Consider the following 21,397-nt stretch of genomic DNA (forward strand, 5'->3'; position numbering starts at 1 on the left):
TGATAATATTTGGGATGTATTGGCTTAAATAAATTGCACTGTTAAAAATAGTTTCATCTCTTTCTTCTTACCTTTTAAAAAATACAACCAACTGGGCAGCCCCGGTGGCTTACCGGTTTAGCACCGCCTTCAGCCCAGGGTGTGATCCTGGAGACCCGGGATCGAGCCCCACGTCAGGCTCCCAGCATGGAGCCTGCTTCTCTCTCTATGTATCTCTAATAAATAAATAAATAAATAGACTTATAAAAAAATGTAAAAAATACAGCCAACAGACAATTAAAAATTATAGATGTGGCTTGCGTATGTGACCTCAAAGGTGGGAGATAATCAAAGGTTAGAGAGGAGTTGTGCAGGCAAGGCTGGATCTAGGAGTAACGGGGAGGAGGATTGGAGGGTATAGACTGTAGCGGTGGGGACGGTCAAGGTGAGGAATGACCCAGGCTAAAGGAAAGGACTTGACAAGGAGGAAGGCCAGGCCTGGTGACTGATGAGGAAAAGTATAAGAAGTAGAAGAAGAAGAACACAGTGCATTTGAGGAAGTAGAAGCCCAGAGGGCACCTGGAACATGGCATGAGCTGAGAACATTGTTTTACGCATGTGGGGAAGGGCCAGTACTGACATGTGCCCAGCTCTCTGGGGGGAACCCCTTGGTAAATGGACGTTCTCAGCCAAGTTTGGGATCACAAGACAGATTGTTTGCCTGGCACCTCTCTGAGTATGAGGCATGTCCCCCCTAGGTACCTACGTATGAGGCCACTTTCTGCAGGACATGTCCTGTCCTGCCACCCAGGGGCTCAGGGTGCTGCCTGATGGGTCAGGGCTGCAGGCAGACCCACTGTTTCCTCTTCACCCAGTAAGCTAATTGGCAAGGTCACGCTGCTCACTTCCAGGTTTTTCCATGGGTCCAGAGATTTCCATGGAGTTATCAAGCAGGAGGAATTGAGACTGACCTTAATTGCCCGACCAAGCATGGCTCGATTGAACCCCAGTGGGAGGACTGTTCTTCTGGAGTAGAAGTTAACAAGCTCTGGGGCATATCTGGTGTGGCCCTGTTTCTTTAAGTAAAGTTAAAGAGGAACACAGCCATGCCCATCTATATATGTATTCTCTGTGACCACTGTGACGTTATAAGGACAGAACTGGGCAGCCCTGGTGGCGCAGCGGTTTAGCGCCGCCTGCAGCCCGGGGTGTGATCCTGGAGCCTCGAGATTGAGTCCCGCATCGGGCTTCCTGCATGGAGCCTGCTTCTCCCTCTGCCTGTGTCTCTGCCTCTCTGTCTCTGTCTCTGTGAATGAATAAATAAAATCTTAAAAAAAAAAGCCCAAATTATTTACTATTTGGCTCTTTATAGAAAATAGTTGCCAACTGCTGCCACTCTCTCGGAAGAGGAATCCATGCATTTCTCTTGCCTAGATCAATGGTGTTTAATCAAAGTAATTTTGCCATCTGGGGGACATTTGGCAACGCTTGGAGACATTTTTGGTTGTCATAATTAGGGGCAGGAAGGTGCAGGTACTGGCATCTGCTGGGTAGTGGCTAGGGATGCCTCAAACATCTGACAGCGCATAGGACAGCCCCACAACAAAGAACTGGGTTCGAATGTCAGTAGTACCGAGGTAGTACTCAACCTACCACTAAGCACCCACTGTCCTCCCCAGAGGCTGGTTTACCCTGTAACTCCTGCGCCACACAGCATCCTGTCCTCAACAGGGATGTCCTCCAAGGTGCAGCCCCTGTGCCCAGCGTGACCCACCAGAGCAGGGGCTTGGGCCGAGCAGACTGTGATGAGCCAGGCTCCTTGGACCTTCACCCTTTGTGGGTTTTGGGTGTGTTCCACTCCCTCGGACCTTTCCCAGAAGAGCTGGGGCCTCCTCAGTACAGCTCAGGACACCAGGCACACCAGACTCAGCAAGCCGACTTCCCAAAACACAAGCGACTTTAATGCCCCAATCTGGCCTCCATTGGGGTCTAAACTGTGTTGCCAGACAAGAAGAAGGTGAGCCCCAACTCTTCTCTGAGCCCTTCCCTCCTCACCCACACCCACCCTTCCCTGAGGACACATGGCCTCTGTGTCACTTCAAGGCGAGTGTGTCCGGGGGAGCCTGGGACCCTGGGCCAGCAGCCTCCTTCTCTTCCCTCCTCATCTCCTTCTCCCTCTCCAAGCTCTGGGCCCCCACAGCACAGAAATATGTAGCCTCATCCTCAGGCTGCAGCTCCGAGATGCTCAAATACCCGGTGTTCTTGGCCACATCTTTGGATCCAGAGAAGCGAGGGGAGATCTTAAAGCCCTGGTGGTTGTCCAAGTGGGAGAAATATCTCAGCAAGAATCTGGGAGGCTGGCCGGGCTTCTGCTGGTACCAGAAGATGTTGTAAACGCTGACATCGTGGTCCCTGCTCAAGGTGCAAGGCAGGTGGATTGTGGTTCCGAGGGATGAGGACATGGATGGTGGCTGGTTCAGCACCGGCTGGGGGCCACCACCTGGGGACACAGAAACATATGGGCATGGTGGGGGGCATGCAGAGGAAGGCCGGGGATGGGGCCGGGGTAGTGAACTCCGGGGTGTTCTCACCTATGCAGTGTGCCAGAAGTGCCAGCAGGACAGGGATCCAGGACATGGTGTGGACGTGCTGGGCTGTTAGCTTTGCGCTGGTTCTGGGGCCTTCTCGGGGCTGGGCCAGCACCTTCCTGTGCCCTCCCAGGGGCGGGGCCGTTGCATGCCTGCTTCCTGGCTGCCACCATCCTGAACTTTCTTGAGTTGGCGGTTGGGGAACGGTCCCATGGCAGCCTCTGTGGCTCTTGCCTTGGCCCCAGGGAAGTGTCTGGGGAGGATGCACCTGCTGCGAGCTCACGGGCCAGTGCCCAGGAGGCCGGCCTGCAAGGTGGGGTCCCTGAGGTAGGGGAACCTCAACGTCCTCCTAAGGGAGCCGAACTGCACAGTAACATGGTTCTTGTCCAGATTTACATGTCTGGTGAACCAGTAGAGACAATATATCCTCAGGGTGGTGAAAACCCCTGCTTTGTGCAGAGAAAATGCTGGGGCCCTGGGGTAAGGAGGATACTCTGTCCCCTTCCATGCTCCTGCCACTCCCTCCCACCAAACCCAGTCCTCTTCCCTCCTAGACTGGAGCAGCAGTGACTCACAGCTTCTGAGAAAGAAACACCAATAGGGACTTGGGGACCCCCCCATGTGGGGCCCAGGACAGGTGGGGGAAGAGGTAGAGAAGCCTTTGCCCCCATCAGGTCCCCCCCGGGGCTTGGCCTCAGCCTTCCTAATCTCTCTCCTCTTCACAATAGTCTCCCCAGGGAAAGCAATAATCCCCGGGGTCCTGCGCCCTCTCCTTGGCCAGTCCCTGCACCTGCAGAAGTTCTGTGTGTCCCATCCCTGCCTCACCTGAGTTTGACCCCATCACCAAGCACTTCTAGAAGGCCTGAGGCCTGCTCTCTGCGTCCATGCTGCCCACAAAACTATGCAGGTTGTGCAGCTGGAGGCTGTCCGGATGCTCAGATAGAGACTTACGTCCCTATTAATCAAGTTTCTTCAGAGAAACAGAACCAATGGGACATATGCAAAGGAAGAGATCTATTATGAGAAATCACCTCAATCAGGTATGGAGATTGAGAAGTCCCAGGATGTGTGTCTTCGAGTCGTAGACCGTGTGTGTGTGTGTTTGTGTGTGTGTGTAACACAGTGGGGGTAATTCAGTCTGAGTCCAAAGGCTCAGGGGAGTTCAAAGAACCAGGGGAGCCCATAGAGTAAATCCCAGTCCAAGGACAGGAGAAGGCAAATGTCCTTGCTCAGGAGACAGGCAGGAAGCAGAAAGGGACAAAGTCCCCTTCCTCCCCGTGTCTGTTCTATTCAGGCCCTCCTGGACAGGAAGATGCCCACCCACCTTGGCGAGGGCCACGGCCTTTAATGAGTGCACTGGTTCAAATGCTAATTTAACTTAGAGACACCTTCACAGACACACCTAGAAGTTACATTGAATCTGAGCATCCTTTGGAGGAGTCAAACTGACACATGAAATCAACTATCACACAGTCTTACTCTGTGCACATTCATCAGTGAATCTAGCAGAGGCACTACGTACAAAATGTTTTTATTCTAGGAAGATACATGAACGGGATCTTGGGAATGGGATCAGGGTCTTGGAATGAAAAATATACAAGGATATCCTTATGAAGACTATTAAATTAAAAAGAATGTTCCAGAAGGAGAAAACTATATGGGTCAGACAGAAAATGAAGGGTGTGTGCAGAACCCTCCAGCAAGATTCTTAGGAGGACAAAAGGTAGTACATAAAGCCCTTGTCAGGGTGCCTGGCACAGGAGAGACTTCCATTAAGAAGTAGTTACTTCATCAGCTACCTGATGCCATTAGGAGAGAAGGTTGAGAACCTGCTCTCTCCACAAAACACGGTTCAGAGCATGCCTCTGCAGACCTCTGGGGACCCTTTTGGTGCACCAAAACCCAAGGTAAAGGGTGGGGGGGGGTCGTCAAGCTGATCACTGGGGCAGGGCTGCCTTGCAGCCCCTAATCCTTACACCAAGTGCTGGGACTTCTGCGTGCAAGGATCCCTCCCTCGGGTTCAGAAGCTCTTTCTGCCCAATTCCCAGAGGGACCCTCCCAGGGTCTAGCTGCCTCTGGGGTCCTCCAGGGTCACCCCCTCCTCCGTCTCCTCATCACACCAGGCTGGCTACAAGCCAGTCCCAGAGTCTGGGCGCCCAGTCCACGGCCCGATCTCAGTCCTCAAGGTTTCCAGGCCCATGCTGGTGCTCCTCCCTCCTGCCCAGCACGCTGGCCACCCGCAACACGGGGGTGAGCAGACAAGTGATCCCAGGCCCTGCCCACAGTCCTGCCCAGGTGACCAGTGTGATGCCATCAGGCCCCATCCGGCCGCCCGAGAGGACTTCAGGGAGCAGGCCCTGGTTCACTTCCCACGCTCCGGCTCCGGCTACCTAAGAAGCACACGTTTAATGCAATCCCATTCAAAATACCATGGACTTTCTTCACAGAGTTGGAACAAATTATTTTAAGATTTGTGTGGAATCAGAAAAGACTCTGAATAGCCAGGGGAATATTAATTTTTTTTTAAATTTTTATTTATTTATGATAGTCACAGAGAGAGAGAGAGAGAGAGGCAGAGACATAGGCAGAGGGAGAAGCAGGCTCCATGCACCGGGAGCCCGACGTGGGATTCGATCCCGGTTCTCCAGGATCGTGCCCTGGGCCAAAGGCAGGCGCCAAACCGCTGTGCCACCCAGGGATCCCCTAGCCAGGGGAATATTAAAAAAGAAAACCAGAGCTGGGGGCAACACAATGCCAGATTTCAGGTTGTACTACAAACCTGTGGTCATCAAGACAGTGTGGTCCTGGCACAAAAACAGACACAAAGATCAATGGAACAGAATAGAGAACCCAGAAGTGGACCCTGCGCTTCATGGTCAACTAATATTCGACAAAGGAGGAAAGACTATCCACTGGAAAAAAGACAGTCTCTTCAATAAATGGTGCTGGGAAAAGTGGACATCCACATGCAGAAGAATGAAACTAGACCACTCCCTTGCACCATACACAAAGATAAACTCAAAATGGATGAAAGATCTAAATGTGAGATAAGATTCCACCAAAATCCTAGAGGAGAACACAGGCAACACCCTTTTTGAACTCGGCCACAGTAACTTCTTGCAAGATACGTCCACGAAGGCAAAAGAAACAAAAGCAAAAATGAACTATTGGGACTTCATCAAGATAAGAAGCTTTTGCACAGCAAAGGATACAGTCAACAAAACTCAAAGACAACCTGCGGAGTGGGAGAAGATATTTGCAAATGACGTATCAGATAAAGGGCTAGTATCCTAGATCTATAAGGAACTTATTAAACTCAACACCAAAGAAACAAACAATCCAATCATGAAATGGGCAAAAGACATGAACAGAAATCTCACAGAGGAAGACATAGACATGGCCAACATGCACATGAGAAAATGCTCCGCATCACTTGCCATCAGGGAACTACAAATCAAAACCACAATGAGATACCACCTCACACCAGTGAGAATGGGGAACATTAACAAGGCAGGAAACAACAAATGTTGGAGAGGATGTGGAGAAAAGGGAACCCTCATACACTGTTGGTGGGAATGTGAACTGGTGCAGCCACTCTGGAAAACTGTGTGGAGGTTCCTCAAAGAGTTAAAAATAGACCTGCCCTACGACCCAGCAATTGCACTGCTGGGGATTTACCCCAAAGATACAGATGCAGTGAAACGCCGGGACACCTGTACCCCGATGTTTATAGCAGCAATGGCCACGATAGCCAAACTGTGGAAGGAGCCTCGGTGTCCAACGAAAGATGAATGGAGGGATCCCTGGGTGGCGCAGCGGTTTGGCGCCTGCCTTTGGCCCAGGGCGCGATCCTGGAGACCCGGGATCGAATCCCACATCGGGCTCTCGGTGCATGGAGCCTGCTTCTCCCTCTGCCTGTGTCTCTGCCTCTCTCTCTCTCTGTGTGACTATCATAAATAAATAAAAATTAAAAAAAAAAGAAAGATGAATGGATAAAGAAGATGTGGTCTATGTATACAATGGAATATTACTCAGCTATTAGAAATGACAAATACCCACCGTTTGCTTCAACGTGGATGGAACTGGAGGGTATTATGCTGAGTGAAGTAAGTCAGTCGGAGAAGGACAAACATTATATGTTCTCATTCATTTGGGGAATATAAATAATAGTGAAAGGGAATATAAGGGAAGGGGGAAGAAATGTGTGGGAAATATCAGAAAGGGAGACAGAACGTAAAGACTGCTAACTCTGGGAAACGAACTAGGGGTGTTGGAAGGGGAGGAGGGCGGGGGGTGGGAGTGAATGGGTGACGGGCACTGGGGGTTATTCTGTATGTTAGTAAATTGAACACCAATAAAAAAAAAAGGGCTAGTATCCTAGATCTATAAGGAACTTTTTTTTTTTTTTTTTGGTTTATAAGGAACTTATTAAACTCAACAGCGGGCAACCCTGGAGGCTTAGCGGTTTAGCACCACTTGCAGCCCAGGGTGTGATCCTAGAGACCCAGGATCGAGACCCACGTCAGGCTCCCTGCATGGAGTCTGCTTCTCTCCCTCTCCCTCTGCCTGTGTCTCTGCCTCTCTCTCTCTCTCTCTGTGTGTCTCTATGAATAAATAAATAAAATCTTTAAAAAAAAATAAATTCAACAACAAAGAAACAATGTGATCATGAAATGGGCAAAAGACATGAAGAGAAATCTCACCGAGGAAGACATAGACATGGCCAACAGGCACATGAGAAAATGCTCCGCATCACTTGCCATCAGGGAAATACAAATCCAAACCACGATGAGATACCACCTCACACCAGTGAGAATGGGCAACATTAACAAGGCAGGAAACCACAAATGTTGGAGAGGATGTGGAGAAAAGGGAACCCTCTTGCACTGTTGGTGGGAATGTGAACTGGTGCAGCCACTCTGGAAAACTGTGTGGAGGTTCCTCAAAGAGGTAAAAATAGACCTGCCCTACGACCCAGCAATTGCACTGCTGGGGATTTACCCCAAAGATTCAGATGCAATGAAACGCCGGGACACCTGCATGCACCCCGATGTTTCTAGCAGCAATGTCCACGATAGCCAAACTGTGGAAGGAGCCTCCGGTCAAGAAGCTGTGGTCTACGTATACAATGGAATAGGGATCCCTGGGTGGAGCAGCGGTTTGGCGCCTGCCTTTGACCCAGGGCGCGATCCTGGAGACCCGGGATCGAATCCCACGTCGGGCTCCCGGTGCATGGAGCCTGCTTCTCCCTCTGCCTATGTCTCTGCTTCTCTCTCTCTCTCTCTCTGTGACTATCATAAATAAATAAAAATTAAAAAAAAAGTTTAAAAAAAAAACAATAGAATATTCCTCAGCCATTAGAAACGACAAATACCCACCGTTTGCTTCAACGTGGATGGACCTGGAGGGTATTATGCTGAGTGAAGTAAGTCAGTCGGAGGAGGACAGACAGTGTATGTTCTCATTCATTTGGGGAATATAAATAATAGTGAAAGGGAATATGAGGGAAGGGAGAAGAAACGTGTGGGAAACGTCAGAAAGGGAGACAGAACATGAAGACTCCTAACTCCGGGAAACGAGCTAGGGGAGGTGGAAGGGGAGGAGGGCGGGGGTGGGGGTGACTGGGCGACGGGCCCTGAGGGGGCACTCGACGGGATGAGCACTGGGCGTTACGCTCTATGATGGCTAATTGGCCACCAAACAACCCACAAGCGCAGGCCCTCCCCGCAGGGGACCCACGGAAGGGGCGGGGCTGTGCCCGCTGCCGACCGCGTGACCCGGGGAGGGGCGCAGGCTCTTCCCTCCCACACCCCACGTGACTCAGGGAGAAGCCGCCCCTCCCGGCGCCGCCGTGGGAGCCAGAGGAAGCTTCGCGGCGCCGCGGTCAGGCTCTGAGCCTTCCGTTCCGGGCTCTTGGGACGACTCGGGTCCCCACGTCGCCATTGTCAGCGGCGGGGGGCTCCGGGGTCACCGGGCCTCGCCACGTGGAGCAGGAGCCCCGAGCCCACCTGCGAGGCCGCGGGACGGCGGGGTGTGCCGCAGCCTGGCCCAGGCTCCCCGCGCCCCCGGGTGTGACGGGACGGCGGACGGTCGGCCCCGGGGGTGCGGGCGGCGGCACCACGGGCCGGGCCGGCGGAGCCGTTCTCTCGGGCTCGAGCCGCCTGCGCCACCTGCGCGGCCTGGTCGCCTCGACCCGAGGCCCGAGGGCACGTGCTAGGCCCGGTCGCAGCCGCCCCCGCCCCCCCCCCCCCCGCGGGGCCTCGCCTCGGGCTGCGGATGCGCAGGCCCCACGGTCAGGGTCAGGGCGTCAGCGGCGCTGAATCGCTGACTCGGGAGGGCGGCCCGCGGACGGAGGGCACGAGCCCGCGCACACCACGCGCTCTGGGGAGCGTCCTGACGAGTAAGTGGTTAGCGAGGGGGACCCCGGCGTTGGACGGCTGTGCTGGGCCGGGCGCACGGAGGCAGGGAGCCGACTGGCGATCGAGAGCCCGCCTCGGGAGCTGCTGGGGAGCGGCCAGGACGCCTTCCTCTCGGCTGGTGGGCGTGGGGGATGCGGGCCGAGCAGCTAAGGGTCCGCCTGGGACCTACTGCCCAGGGAAGCGGAGTTCCCGAGAAGCCTCAACTCCCAGCCACGGCGGGTTTGCTGTGCTAAAGTCCTCCCGTTCGGGAAAGACTGGCCCCTGGGCGTGTCGATGGAGTTACCTGCATTGAGGCCCCTGTGATCTGAAATCGTCCTGAACCCTCTGAGCCCATGGGACTGAGTGGGCCAAGCCACTCTAGTTTTTTTTAAATTTTATTTATTTATGACAGAGAGAGGGGCACAGTCAGAGGCAGAGGCGGGCCCCTTGCAGGGAGCCTGACGTGGGACTCGATCCCGGGTCTCCAGGATCAGGCCCTGGGCTGATGGCGCGCTAAACCACTGAGCCACCCGGGCTGCCCTCCCACTCTATTAAAAACTAAAATCTTGGGACGCCTGGGTGGCTCAGTAGTTGGGCATCTATCTGCCTTCTGTTCAAGGCTTGATCCTGGGGTCCTGGGATCAAGTCCTGCATAGCGCTCCTGGCACGGAGCCTGCTTCTCCCTCTGCCTAGGTCTCTGCCTCTTTCTCTGTCTCTCTCAAGAATAAATAAAATCTTAAAAACAAAACGAGCAAAGCTAAAATCTTTAGGGCACTTGGGTTGCTCTGTTGGTTAAGCATTGCACTCGATCTTGGCTTAGTTCTTGACTTTGGGGGGTGAGTTCTGTCCCCATACTCGGCATGAGGCCTACCTAAAAAGAAAACAAGACACAAAACCAAAAAAAAAAAAAAAAAAAAACCATCCCCCTAAGAAACAAAAACCCCATCAAAGTCTTTTATTTGAATACTTGCAGAGCCATCCTTCACTGAGACAGGATTTGCTCTTCTTGCCCTCTTCTCCAGTTTCTCCCCTTGTGTGTAACTGGGGCTATGTTCCAGCATAACAGAGCAGGAGATGCGCTCAGGCTGAGAAGGCAGATGAAGGTACTACACCCTAAGGAGGCTGAACGACCTAACCAGCAAGTACCAGCTTGGGGACCGTGTTTGGGACTGGAGTATAGGTGCTTGATAAAGGAGAGGGGGATTCAGATTGGGTAGGGTGAATTTACTGCTTTGGGAGTATTCTTCTGAGATACAAGGTTTGACATTCTGTCAGGGACCGCAGGAGTTTGTGTGAACTTGCTACAAGGATGGCTTCTAGAAGCATGAAAGGAAGCTACGGCCCGTGCTCAGTGAGGTTGAAATTGCTGGACCCCTGACAGATGGCAGCTGAAGGCTAAACCGCTCAGGGATTGTGAAGCTGGGATACATATGATGACTTTCTAAGGTAAGAAAACCCAAGCAAATGGATATATTCCACAGGAAGCACCAACAAACACATCATTTACCAAGGCTCTAGGAATATGCTGATGAGAGGGACAGCAGCGTCGTTAAACAGTTCAGTGGTGGGGTACGTGCATAGGCCAGTGCTGACAAACAGTAAGAGTGGCTTTCATAGAAACGGATGACAGGACCCTGCAGCACTTGAGGTCAGGCGGTGGCATTGAACCATCAGAGGCCAGGTTTACACCATTTACTGTGAGCCATGAGGTTGGAGTGGCAGCCAAGGCACCAACCCACAAAGGGTTCCAGAAATGGTTTGAAGAGCCCAGTGTTTTTCGTACAAAATGGAAGGTCAGCCACCAGGAGTAGTACTCTTATTATCAAAAGAAATCAAGGCTGGATGATGGGAGGCTGAAGACGGCTCAATACAAAGGCATGATCCCTTGCCAAGTTCTAGTCAGTGTTCAGGCCTGGGACTGTCTAGTCTTTGAAGAGGAGGCCAGGTCCCCAGAACAAAGGACCATGTATGTATGGCAAGGGGATAAATATTCTTCCAGGAATTTTCGTACAGTTATTCAGCATATCTTTTACCTGTAGCTGTGCAATAAGTTACCCCAAAACTTAGTAGCATAATTGACTATTTTTGTTATCTTACGTGGTTTCTGTGGGTCAAAAATCTAGTTAAAGCTTAGCCAGATAGTGCTGGCTCATGGTGTCTCTGAGAATGCACACAAGATGTGGGTTGGGGCTGTAGTCATTTGAAGGTTGAGCTGAGCCTGGGATGTCCACTTCCAAGGCAGCTTACTCACATGCACAAGCAGGGGGAGCAGCAGGCTCCCTGCTGAACAGAGAGCCTGATGTGGGGCTTGACCCCAAGACCCTGGGATCATGACTTGGGCCACCCCGGTGCCCGGCCAGTAAGTTTTTGACCAGAGGCCTCAATTCCTTGCCTCATGGATGTTTCCATAAGGCTACTTGGGTGTTTCCATGACGTGAAAGCAAGTGATCCAGGGGAAGCAAAGCGGAAGTCACAATGCCTTTTATGACCTAACGTTGGAAGTCACACATTGTAATTGTCACAGATTGTCACAGGTCTGCCTTACTCAGTGAGGCAGGGGACTTCACAAGGGAATGACTGAATACCAGGAGGCTAGAATCATTGTGGCCATTTGGGAGGTAAATGCCTCCCACATTTGGGTAAATGTAAATAAACAAGGGGGATTGGACTCTAGGAGTAATTTGAGGAGTGGACTGGGGAAGGGGGAATATACCAAGAATTTTAATATTGTTGGATGTAGGGTCAGAGTTAACATTAGTTTCTGGATATACAAAACATAATCGTGGCTCACTGTTAGGATGGGGCCTATGGGGAGCCAAATAAATAGAATCCCAGGTCAGGATCCAGCTCACAATGGTAACCGTGTGACATTACTCAGTTTGCAGATGTTTAATGGAATAGAATGTTTGAAAATCCATGCAGAACACACATTGCGTCTTTCATTTGTAGGATCAGAACTATCATGATTGTGGAGGCCAAGTGGAGGTCTCTGTACCTGTTTCCATCCCTGGTCAAAATAGTAAGTATAAAACAATATCACAATCTAGGAGGAATGACGGATATTTTTATTACTCTTTTGTTGTTTCGTTTTGTTTGGTGTTTTTTTTATTCCTTTGTTTTTAAAAAAGATTTTATTTATTCACATGAGACAGAGAGAGAGAGGTAGAGACATAGGCAGAGGGAGGAGAAGCAGGCTCCATGCAGGGAGTCCAATGTGGGACTGGATCCTGGGACCCCAGGATCACTCCCTGACCCTAAGACAAATGCTCAACTACTGAGCCACCCAGGCATCCCTAATTTTATTCCTCTTAAGGATATAAAGGATTCAAGTGATGGTCCTTGTCATATTTCCATTTAATTCACCTGTCTACCCCTGCAGAAACCAGATTCATCCTGGAGGTTGGCCGAAATTTCCATAAATTCACCCAGATAGTAGCCCCAACTGAGGCTGCTATGCCAGATGTAGTCTCTTCGCTCAAGCCAGATTCATGACTTCTCAGGTACATGGTATACAAACATTAGTTGGCAAATGTGTTTCTTTCTATCCCTATCAGATACCGTTTGGATTCACATGGAGCAGACAACAGTATGCATTTCCCATTGCTCCAGGGTTGTACCTTTCCAGTCTGTCATAGTTCACGTACCACCTGGGTATCTGAAGAACATTGTGCCCATTTGCTCCTCTGATAGCTTGTCAATGGAGTTAGATTACAGGAAATGTCTGGCACATTGGAAGCCTTGGTAAGAAACGTGCATTCCATTGTTGGAGAAGATGCCTGTGAAGATTCAATTATCTGCCACATGAGAACAATTTTGAGTGCCCCAACAGTTGGGGACATGCTGGGTCCTATCATCCAAAGTAAAACATGAGTTATACCACTTGAATCTCCTGCAGAGAAGGAAGCACAATGCCTGAGAGGACTTTTCAGGTTTTGGAGACAACATATTCCACATCTCAGAACACTCTCTGCCTTGTATACCAGGTGACACAAAAGACTGCCACTTAAAAAAAAAAAAGGTTTTATTTGTTAAAGAAGGAGAGCACAGGGCAGGAGCAGAGGGAGAGGGAGAAGCAGGTTCCCTGCTGAGCACGGATCCCAACACAGGGCACGATCCCAGGACATTGAGATCACAACCTGAGCCAAAGTTCCCAACGCAGGGCTCCATTCTAGGACGTTGAGATCACGACCTGACCAAAGTCAGACTCTTAACTGACTGAACCCAAAAAGACTTCGACTTTTGAGTGTATCCCAGAATAGGAAAGTTCTCTGCAGAGCAGCAGAGTCTAAGCTGCAGTTGAAAGCAGCCTTGTTACTTGGGCATAAGACTGAGCAGATCTCAGAGGATTGGGTGTATCATGGGTAGGGAACGATACCTTCCAGGAGTCTGGAGCAAACCCATGCTGTCCACAGAGGTGGCTCGGATATGTTTCATAAAGCCGTTCCTGTAATGCTGCTGGGCCCTGGTGGAAGACCGTTGGACATGACATGACCGCATGCCCAGAACTGCATCTTGTGAGGTAAGTTCTGTCAAACCCACCAAGCGATAACGTTGGTTAGGTTCCACAACTATCCACTGGTGAGCGGAGGAGTCCCACAGAGTTAGAAGCCACGGCTGCCACCTGAAGACTTTATCCTCTTTGTGTCTAGCACCGAGTTGGCAAGCAAAGGAGCCCCCATTCTTGGTTGGAGTGAATGACCCAGGTTAGGAAAGGATAGGGCTGCTTTTAAACCGGGACATAGAAGGACGCCTGGGTGGCTCAGCAGTTAAGCACCTGCCTTCAGCTCATGGCGTGATCCTGCACTTCTTGGATCAAGTCCCACATCGGGCTCCCCGAGGGAAATCTTCTCCCTCTGCCTCTGTCTCTGCCTCTCTTTCTGTGTCTCTCATGAATAAATAAATAAAATCGGAAAAAAAAATTAAAACCAGGGCATAAAGAGCAATAAGTTTGACTCCCAGGAGATTCATCCAGGACCCTCTTGGTATTCCCTTGCCCCGTTGTGACAGTAAAAAGACAAGTGCCACAACCCTTGCCAAAAGAGGCCTGGTGAGCTGGGGCTCAGAAATTTTAGAGATGAAGGTGTGAGGAAGGCCACCTGGCAACTTAGCGAGGAGGACAGCAGAGTTTGTAGGGACCTTGAGGGGAATCTGCAACAAATAATGCAGGGAGGACAAGATGAGTATCCATCATAGCCCAAGACCAGCTGCAGTGGCCAAGGCCATCATTTACTCACTGGTCTTCCTCTTCTGAGTCTTCCCCAGGATTAGAGGCCACTGGAATCTCAGGGGAGACCCTTCCCACATAGGTGAAGTGCATTCAGGCGGTGCACGTGGTCAGTTGGCCAGCAATAGATCCTGGATTTTGTGGAGGAGAAGAGGAGTGACCCATTGTTGGCTGCACTCAGAAGCCAGAGGCCTCATCTCCTCCTACCTGCTGGGCAGAGGCCCGAGGCCTTGGGCTGAGAATCTCCACAAAGGGAGAAAGCAGAAGTCAGTGTGACAAGTAGACTGTGCTTAAACAGCCACCGCAACTACAGAGGGAGGTTGATGAGGATCGTTCAGGTGCAGATGCGCAGCGGGGAGATGCTTAGTGGCTTCAGGTGGGAGCAGCTGTAGGTGGGAATGGCTCCTCCTCAGAAAGGCATTTGGGAGGAAGGCTGACAGGCTGAGGGGGAGGGGAATGGAGGTCGCCTCAGAGTGTGGGAGTTCTCACTGCCGACCTTTGGAGACCTCTTTTCTGTGTCCTCTGCAGCCATCAGTAGGATATACATCCCTCATGAGGAGTCAAGTAGTTGGACTGACTTTTTTGCTGAGTGAGAGGGGCATGAGGGAGGGGCAAGGGCAGAGACACCCCTCTGGGTTCCAGGCATGTGGCTCTTCTTGGGCTGTTCCTTCAGAGAAATGGGACATTTCAGAAGCACAGGGGAGGGTTCACACACAGCCACTTCTGCAGCAAGGGCCCTCCTGCTTCCGAGGAGCTCTGCCATCAGAACAGTTGGTGGTTGTGACAGGGGCCTGGTGTGCCCTCCTGTCCTGCCTGCTCCATAAGCTGCCTCCCGGGCCTCAGCTCTGAGCCAGGTGCCCCTTCCTGCTCATACATAAGTGGAGCATGCTCAGTTGGGTCATAGTCCAGTGTTTTGGTGGTTCTAAATGCTCATGTACCAAACCTGCCCCAGCGCATTCCCCTTGTGCCCCACAGAAGAGCAGCCTGCCATGGGATGTGAGGGCTGAGCACTGCTCCAGGGAGCAGCAGAGCAGTCGGGGTGGGAAGTAGAGGAAGGTCGGGCCCGGGTGTGGATTGCTGGCCGTGCTGGTGGTGGAGGTAAATGCATGTGGTTGTAGAGCCTCCTCGAGTACCACAGTGCTGGCGGGTGGCTCTGGCCCTCGCCTGGGGCCCTGCCTGCGGCTGTTGCTCCTGAGGCCTCGTGGGTTCTGCAATTGATTTCTGATTTCACCACCTGTATAGGCTTAGGTGTTGGCTTCTGTAGTCTGCACACTAGTTTCCCAATCCACCTTTTTCAGATTCTAAAAGTTGGCTTTTCTTGAAGAGTGGGGCTAATTCATTCTCCTTGACTTTCTGGTCTTAGCTATTCCTTTACTTCATTTAGGGTTTCAGGAGGCAGCTGAGAGCACTCAAGCTCAGTTGTCCATGTGTCATCAGAAGTTCACTGAGAGATTCTCAAATGTGTCAGTCTGCTCTTGTTCCTAGAAGAAATGCTTTGTGATTCTGTTCAAAGAACACCAATTAGTTCTTCTTAGTAATGTTTTAGTAACGACCTTTGTATCTACTTATACCTGAGATGGTACATTTTAAAGAAGATTTATTTACTTGAGATAGGACAAGCGGGGAAAGAAGGGCAGAGGGAGAAGCAGACTCCTCGCTGAGTGCAGGGAGCCCCATTCGGGGCTCAATCCCAAGACCCTGGGATCATGACCTGAGCTGAAGGCAGCCGCAGAGCTGAACCACCCAGGCACCCCACGATGGTGCTTTAATGTTCCCTTCTCTTGTCTTTTTCTGACATTTTATGTCAAAAATTCACTAGCCCCATAATAGGGGTTTTTTATGTCTTCTTGATTTTTTAAAAATAATTTTCTAGTCTCTGAATTGCTCTGAGCTTGGTAGAATGTGAATAGGGACGTATTCCATAGAGCAGGAAGGAGGACAGATCTGAACTTGTGGAAAGTTGCCGTTATTGTTTTAGAAGCTCTGCTTGCCAGAGAAGGCAAACAAAACCTCAGGACCCGACCTCTTACCACTGGACTGGGGTAAGAGATGGGTTATTCTGTCCGGCTCCTTGAAATCACCTTGGAGATGGTGATGATCTTTGGGAAAGTTCAGGAAATTAGGTTTGGAACAATTTATACTCTCTGAAGTCCAATAAAGAATGGAGATGAAGCCATAATTGTTTTCCTTCACTTAGCTGGTATTAAGGGACACTGGGTGAACCTAGCAGAGAAAGAGCTGAAGATTTAGGACTAGAAGTTGTAGGATGGCAGGAGAGGTGGAGGACCGCCTAGGGTCTCACTTCCTGCTAAGATGGGTGGTTGAGGCTGAGTGTCCTGTGCCAACAGGAGGAGGCTGAGCACTGTGAAAATCTACTTAGGCTTTTCCCTTAACCTTGTGCCAGGTTGGTGGAGATGAGTGGACAAGACCCTCTCAATCTCTTGGATCTTGCAGCACAGAGCCTGCGGAATGAGAAGGCCTCAGCTGTACGTGACCTGGAAGAGCTCCCTGTGGGCCTTTTCCCAACTCTGTCCACAGCAGCCTTTGATGGGGGACACACGAAGACTGTGACAGCAATGGTGCAGGCCTGGCCCTTTCCCTGCCTCCGTCTGGGACCGTTAAGAGATCAGTCAAGAACTCAAGACCTCTTGGAAGCCGTCCTGGATGGGCTGGAATTGGTTCCTCCTAAGGCTGTTTGGCCCAGGTAACTGGAGAGATGGGGTGCTGGTAGGGGCACAGTGAATTGCAGAAGTGGGAGCTGGATTCAGGGATGTGGAGTCCAAGCATGTGCTAGCCTCTCCTGGTGGTGCAGCATCTGTCATCATGAGGCCCTGAGGCCATTGTCAGAGTCCCTCCGTGAAGAGAGTCCTGGCATAGTTCAGAGCTGATCATGCTACTGAGGTGGTTAAGAGTGTGGCTGGGTTCCTGGGTGGTATCCCGGCAACGTATAATGTGGGGAAGCAAGGAGGGCACCTAGAAGGCGTAGTGGACGGCAGAGGGCAGGGCTGCTGGTTGGCACAGTGGTGGGTCCCCAGGGTCTGCCGCTGCTGCTGGTCTCCTGCCGGCCCCGCTCTACAGGCCTGAAATTCCTCATGTCTGCTCTCCTCCTCATTCCCCACAGGAGATCAAAGCTGAAGGTGCTGGATTTTACCCATGACGTTGAGCACTCCAACTGGGAGGAGTGCTCGGAGGCTACTCCTGCACCCTTTGTCATCACTCACATGCTAGAAGAGCCGGAGGCGGACAAGCTGACACCCAGTTACAAAGAACAGCCTTAGCATCACCGAGAACCCGAGGAAATACACAGAGACCTTTTCCTAGGTGGTTTGTTCGGCTTCTTCCACCTGTCTGGGTTCCCCTCGTACATACTCCAGAGAGTCGAGAAGAACCATGGCGGTCTGCGCCTCCACTGTCAGACACTGGTCATTGTCCAAGTGCCATTCCTCAGCCTTGTCGAGATCCTGGGGATGCTGGAGCTGGAGACCATCCGGGAGCTGAGGCTTCATTACAGGAGTACGTTCTGCTCCCGTTCTGACCTAATCCAGTTTTTTTACCCGCGCAAGGGTAAATGAGCAACCTGGGCAACCTCATCATGAACGACATCCCCTGGGATTTCCCTGCAGACTGTTTCTTTTTGCTGAGTCCACTGGGCCGCCTCTAGAAGCTCCATCTCATCTTTGGCTGTCTCTCGGGCCAGCTGCATAAGATGCTGAGTGAGTGTGCGACAAGTCCCTCTGAAGGGCCAGGGGCCAGGATCCCTGGAGTCTTCCCTGAACCCCGCTGCGTCGGAGCAGAGACAAGCCTGGATTTCCAATCCTGTGAGGCCGCAGAGTCACTGAGGACACAGACTGCAAGGCTGAGGTCTTGGACCAGCCAGTGGCTGTCGATTGCTATAGAAGAGAAAGATGCAGGTCTGAAATTGGCCTGTCATTCACTCTTTCATTCATTTTCACGCACTCAGTCCGTGCCAAGCAGACAGCTAAGAATGGATATGAAACTCTGACCAAACTCAGGGTCTCGTCTTCCTAGAGCTTATGTAGAGAAAGTGAACCAGGATGGTACGTTGTCAGGGTGGTGTTTGAGGGAGGGAACTGCCCCCTCACCAATGTCTAAGCTCAGCTGATTTGATGAACTCCTTCCTCTCTTTTGTGTCTCACAGACTTCTCTGTAGCCTGCCCCCACCTACCCCCCCCCGAATACAGAGCTGTTCTCCTGGGGCCTGGTCTTTGAGTAAATAGAAGCATGGGGAACCATCTTCCCAAATTCTCCAGCCAGTAAAACCTATGCTTTACCATGTGTAGGAGCTATAGCTAAATTTCATTAATTCAGCCACACTTTGTGGAGCATGTGCGATAATTGTGTTGATGGGGCTTATTAGGAAGCTAAGGCTGAGAGGTGCCTGACTCCATAGTCTGCAAACAGAGAGGTCCCATGGCCAGCGGGGATGGGTTTCACTCCACACTCTGTGGTCTTAACCACTACAGAAGCCTGGCTCCCACCATGTGCATCCAGACTCGGGTAGGCATTGTGCCAATTTCTCAGGCCAGATTTCTGGATCTTTCCCAAATGTATCTAGTGGGACACTCGAGTTTCCAAGAAGTGACTGTGTCTGTCTGTCCACAATGGCCTGCAAAACCACTGGAGACGCTGGTGATCAATGGATGCAGGCTCATTGAGAATGACATCACCTACTTGTCCCAGAGCATTCATGCCACCCGCCTGAAGGAGTTGGTTCTCTGTGGCAATAACCTGTCCCACACGGTTCCTGGGCCCCTCCAGGTTCTGCTGGGGGAGGTGTCTGGCACTCTACAGCACCTGAACTTGTGCAGCTGCCGGCTGAAGGAAGCCCAGCTCCGAACCCTGCTTGCCTGCTCTGTGCTGCTGCTCGAGCCTCCCCTCGCTCGTGTTCTACGACAATGTCATCTCCACATCGGGCATCACGAACGTGCTTCAACAGTTAGGAGGGTTGAAGGAGCTGAAGCGTGTGCAGTCCCCTGTTCCTGCTGAATGTGTTGTATACTTGGATGAATACAGGTGGGGGAAGCTCAACAGAGTGGAACTCTCCCGGGTGCACGCCAAGTTGCAGGAAATGTTGCAACCACCCCAGCGGGCTGACATGGAGTCAACTAATTCTACCTCAGTGGCCTGACAATGAAAACGCACAGCTGACCTGATGGGGAAGAGGAGCAGCATCTGTCCTGGAGCTGTGGTTGTGGATTTCCCGGATGGTGTGGCTTCAAGGAAAACTATCAAAACAAGAAAACACAACCAACGCTCCAGTGGGGACTGCTGTTTCTGGATCCAGCTGGGGCTCAATTCTTCATGAAATCGACAAGCACTGGTCAAACATGGACACTGTGCAAGTGTTCTGATGCTGCGTATAAAAGGACAACTTCGCCTGACACTGGTACTTCTAGTCTGTTTATCCAGTTTCCCTTTCATTATGCTTCAGTATTCCCACTTTGAACAACACGCAGTTGGGTGAGTTAATTCTCAAAACATTAGTTTATAAAGTGAGGTCAATGAAATGTTCATCAAAGGAATAGGTGAACGTGATACGATCAACACGGAGCGTTCATTCAACTATTTATTCAAATATTTGTTGACTTCCTGTTTTGTTCAGAAACTGCTCTCACCGGGAAGACGGTGTAAACATTCGGGGTGTCTGCTCTCCAAGAACTTAGCTTTGAAAGAGGATGGGGCCCACTAAACCAAGTCAGCAGACCCGTAAGAAAGCTGGTTTCAAAGGAGCGCTGTAAGAATGACAGAAGGAATACCAGTCTGATGAGGGCTTATTGGAGTTAGGAGCACTATGAGATGATTGAGAATATGCATCAGTCTCTGCCCTCAGTTGCTGGCACAGAGCTCCTGAAACCTTGTCATTTCCTAAGTAATAACACTAGGAACATCCTCTGTTCCAGCATTTGGTCTTTGACCCCCATCCCTGACAGAGGGCTTTTGTTCTTTTAAGATTTTATTTATTCATGAGAGAGACAGAGAGAGAGAGAGGGGCAGAGACACAGGCAGAGAGAGAAGTAGGCTTCCGCCCAGGGAGCCCGATGTGGGACTGGATCCTGGGACACTAGGACCACACCCTGGGCCAAAGGCAGGGTAACCCACTGAGCCACCCAGGAGTCCCCAGAGGGCTCTTGAAAGCTTTATAAATTCCCAAGTGATAAGGGTGCTAGGATCATCTTTTGTTCTAATGAGGTGGCTCAGGCTGTGCTCTCAGATGACTCCCAGATGGGACTGGTCCCCAGAAAGATGAGGCCATGATTACGAGCTTGGAATTTTAGGCCCCATCCCTCATCTTCCAGAGCAGGGAAGAGGGGCTGGAAATGGAATGATTGATCATGCCTATGTGAGGAAACCTTCCTAAAACCCCAGTCATAGGGGATTTGGAGAGCTTCCACCTAGATGTACCCCAACACCACAAGGACAGAAACTCCTGCACGTCCTCCCCCCGCCAGGACTTCACCCTGTGTAAGTCTTCATCCGGCTCTTCATCTGTATTGTTTGTCCTTTTATAACTGGTAAATGTGTTTCCCTGAGATCTGTGAGCCACTGTAGCAAATTACTCCAACCCGAGGGGGTGCTCATGGGAGCCTCTGATTTGCATCCAGATCAGACAAGTTGTATAACCTGGGGACTTAACTACTATTGGCATCTGAAGTAGGGCGGGGGCGGTCTTGTGGGACTGGGCGGGTAAGTTGGGATCCGCCACTATCTCCAGGTGGATGGTATCAGAGATGTGATGTGACTGAGTTCTCATTGCAGGGAAAAATCGCCTCACGCCTAAAGTGTCAGAAGTCACTTGTGTGAAGAGTAACGGAGACACAGGAGAGACTCCTAGCAGGGAAGCCCCAGGTTTTTCCCTTTGAAGGAGGTAGACAGAACTGGGGTTTTCCTTTATAGCCCCTATTCTTTTTGAGGGGGGTTGTGGTGGGGAAGATCAGGGAATTGAGGCTTCTGTGTGAACCTTCTGATGACTCATAGGTGAGTGTTGAGAAGCACCCAGATATGAGGAGAGCTGGGGACACCCCTCCCAGGTGGAGAAATGAGAGAGACGGTGAGAAGGAGTCAAGGAGATGGAGGCTTCACTTTGAGTAGTATGGATAGGTTAACAGTATTTTTCCAATCCAGGAACTTGGAATGTCTTTCCATTTATTTGGGTCTTTGAAAATTTCCTTCATCAGTGTTTATAATTT

The 21,397-nt window shown here is 51.1% G+C and overlaps 1 protein-coding gene and 1 long non-coding RNA gene across 5 annotated transcripts; one reads left to right on the plus strand and one right to left on the minus strand.

Moving 5' to 3' along the window:
- Nucleotides 1–1,387: 1,387 nt before the first annotated feature.
- Nucleotides 1,388–8,004, minus strand: LOC486411 (immunoglobulin iota chain-like). 2 transcript variants are annotated; one of them, XM_038575837.1, is made up of 2 exons: nt 2,571–3,111; nt 1,388–2,479 (listed from the first exon to the last, which is right to left on the minus strand). In XM_038575837.1, exons 1-2 carry the CDS (start codon nt 2,614–2,616, stop codon nt 2,073–2,075), a joined length of 453 nt encoding a protein of 150 aa, XP_038431765.1. In that variant the 5' UTR covers nt 2,617–3,111; the 3' UTR covers nt 1,388–2,072. The 2 variants fall into 2 exon arrangements, 1 of the variants encoding a protein (XP_038431765.1); XR_005379437.1 differs by lacking the exon at nt 2,571–3,111 and adding an exon at nt 7,946–8,004 and having other exon boundaries at nt 2,343–2,479.
- Nucleotides 8,005–9,912: 1,908 nt separating this feature from the next.
- Nucleotides 9,913–21,036, plus strand: LOC119866236. Of its 3 annotated transcripts, XR_005379440.1 has the most exons (8): nt 9,913–10,068; nt 10,241–10,411; nt 11,915–11,984; nt 12,520–13,484; nt 16,594–16,893; nt 17,311–18,247; nt 18,766–20,672; nt 20,967–21,036. It is a non-coding gene; the product is annotated as an uncharacterized LOC119866236 (long non-coding RNA). The 3 variants fall into 3 exon arrangements; XR_005379439.1 differs by having other exon boundaries at nt 9,913–10,145; nt 17,311–20,672; XR_005379438.1 differs by having other exon boundaries at nt 17,311–20,672.
- Nucleotides 21,037–21,397: the final 361 nt, after the last annotated feature.

Source organism: Canis lupus, chromosome 26, assembly GCF_011100685.1.
Source record: "Canis lupus familiaris isolate Mischka breed German Shepherd chromosome 26, alternate assembly UU_Cfam_GSD_1.0, whole genome shotgun sequence".
NCBI classification, from domain to species: domain Eukaryota; kingdom Metazoa; phylum Chordata; class Mammalia; order Carnivora; family Canidae; genus Canis; species Canis lupus.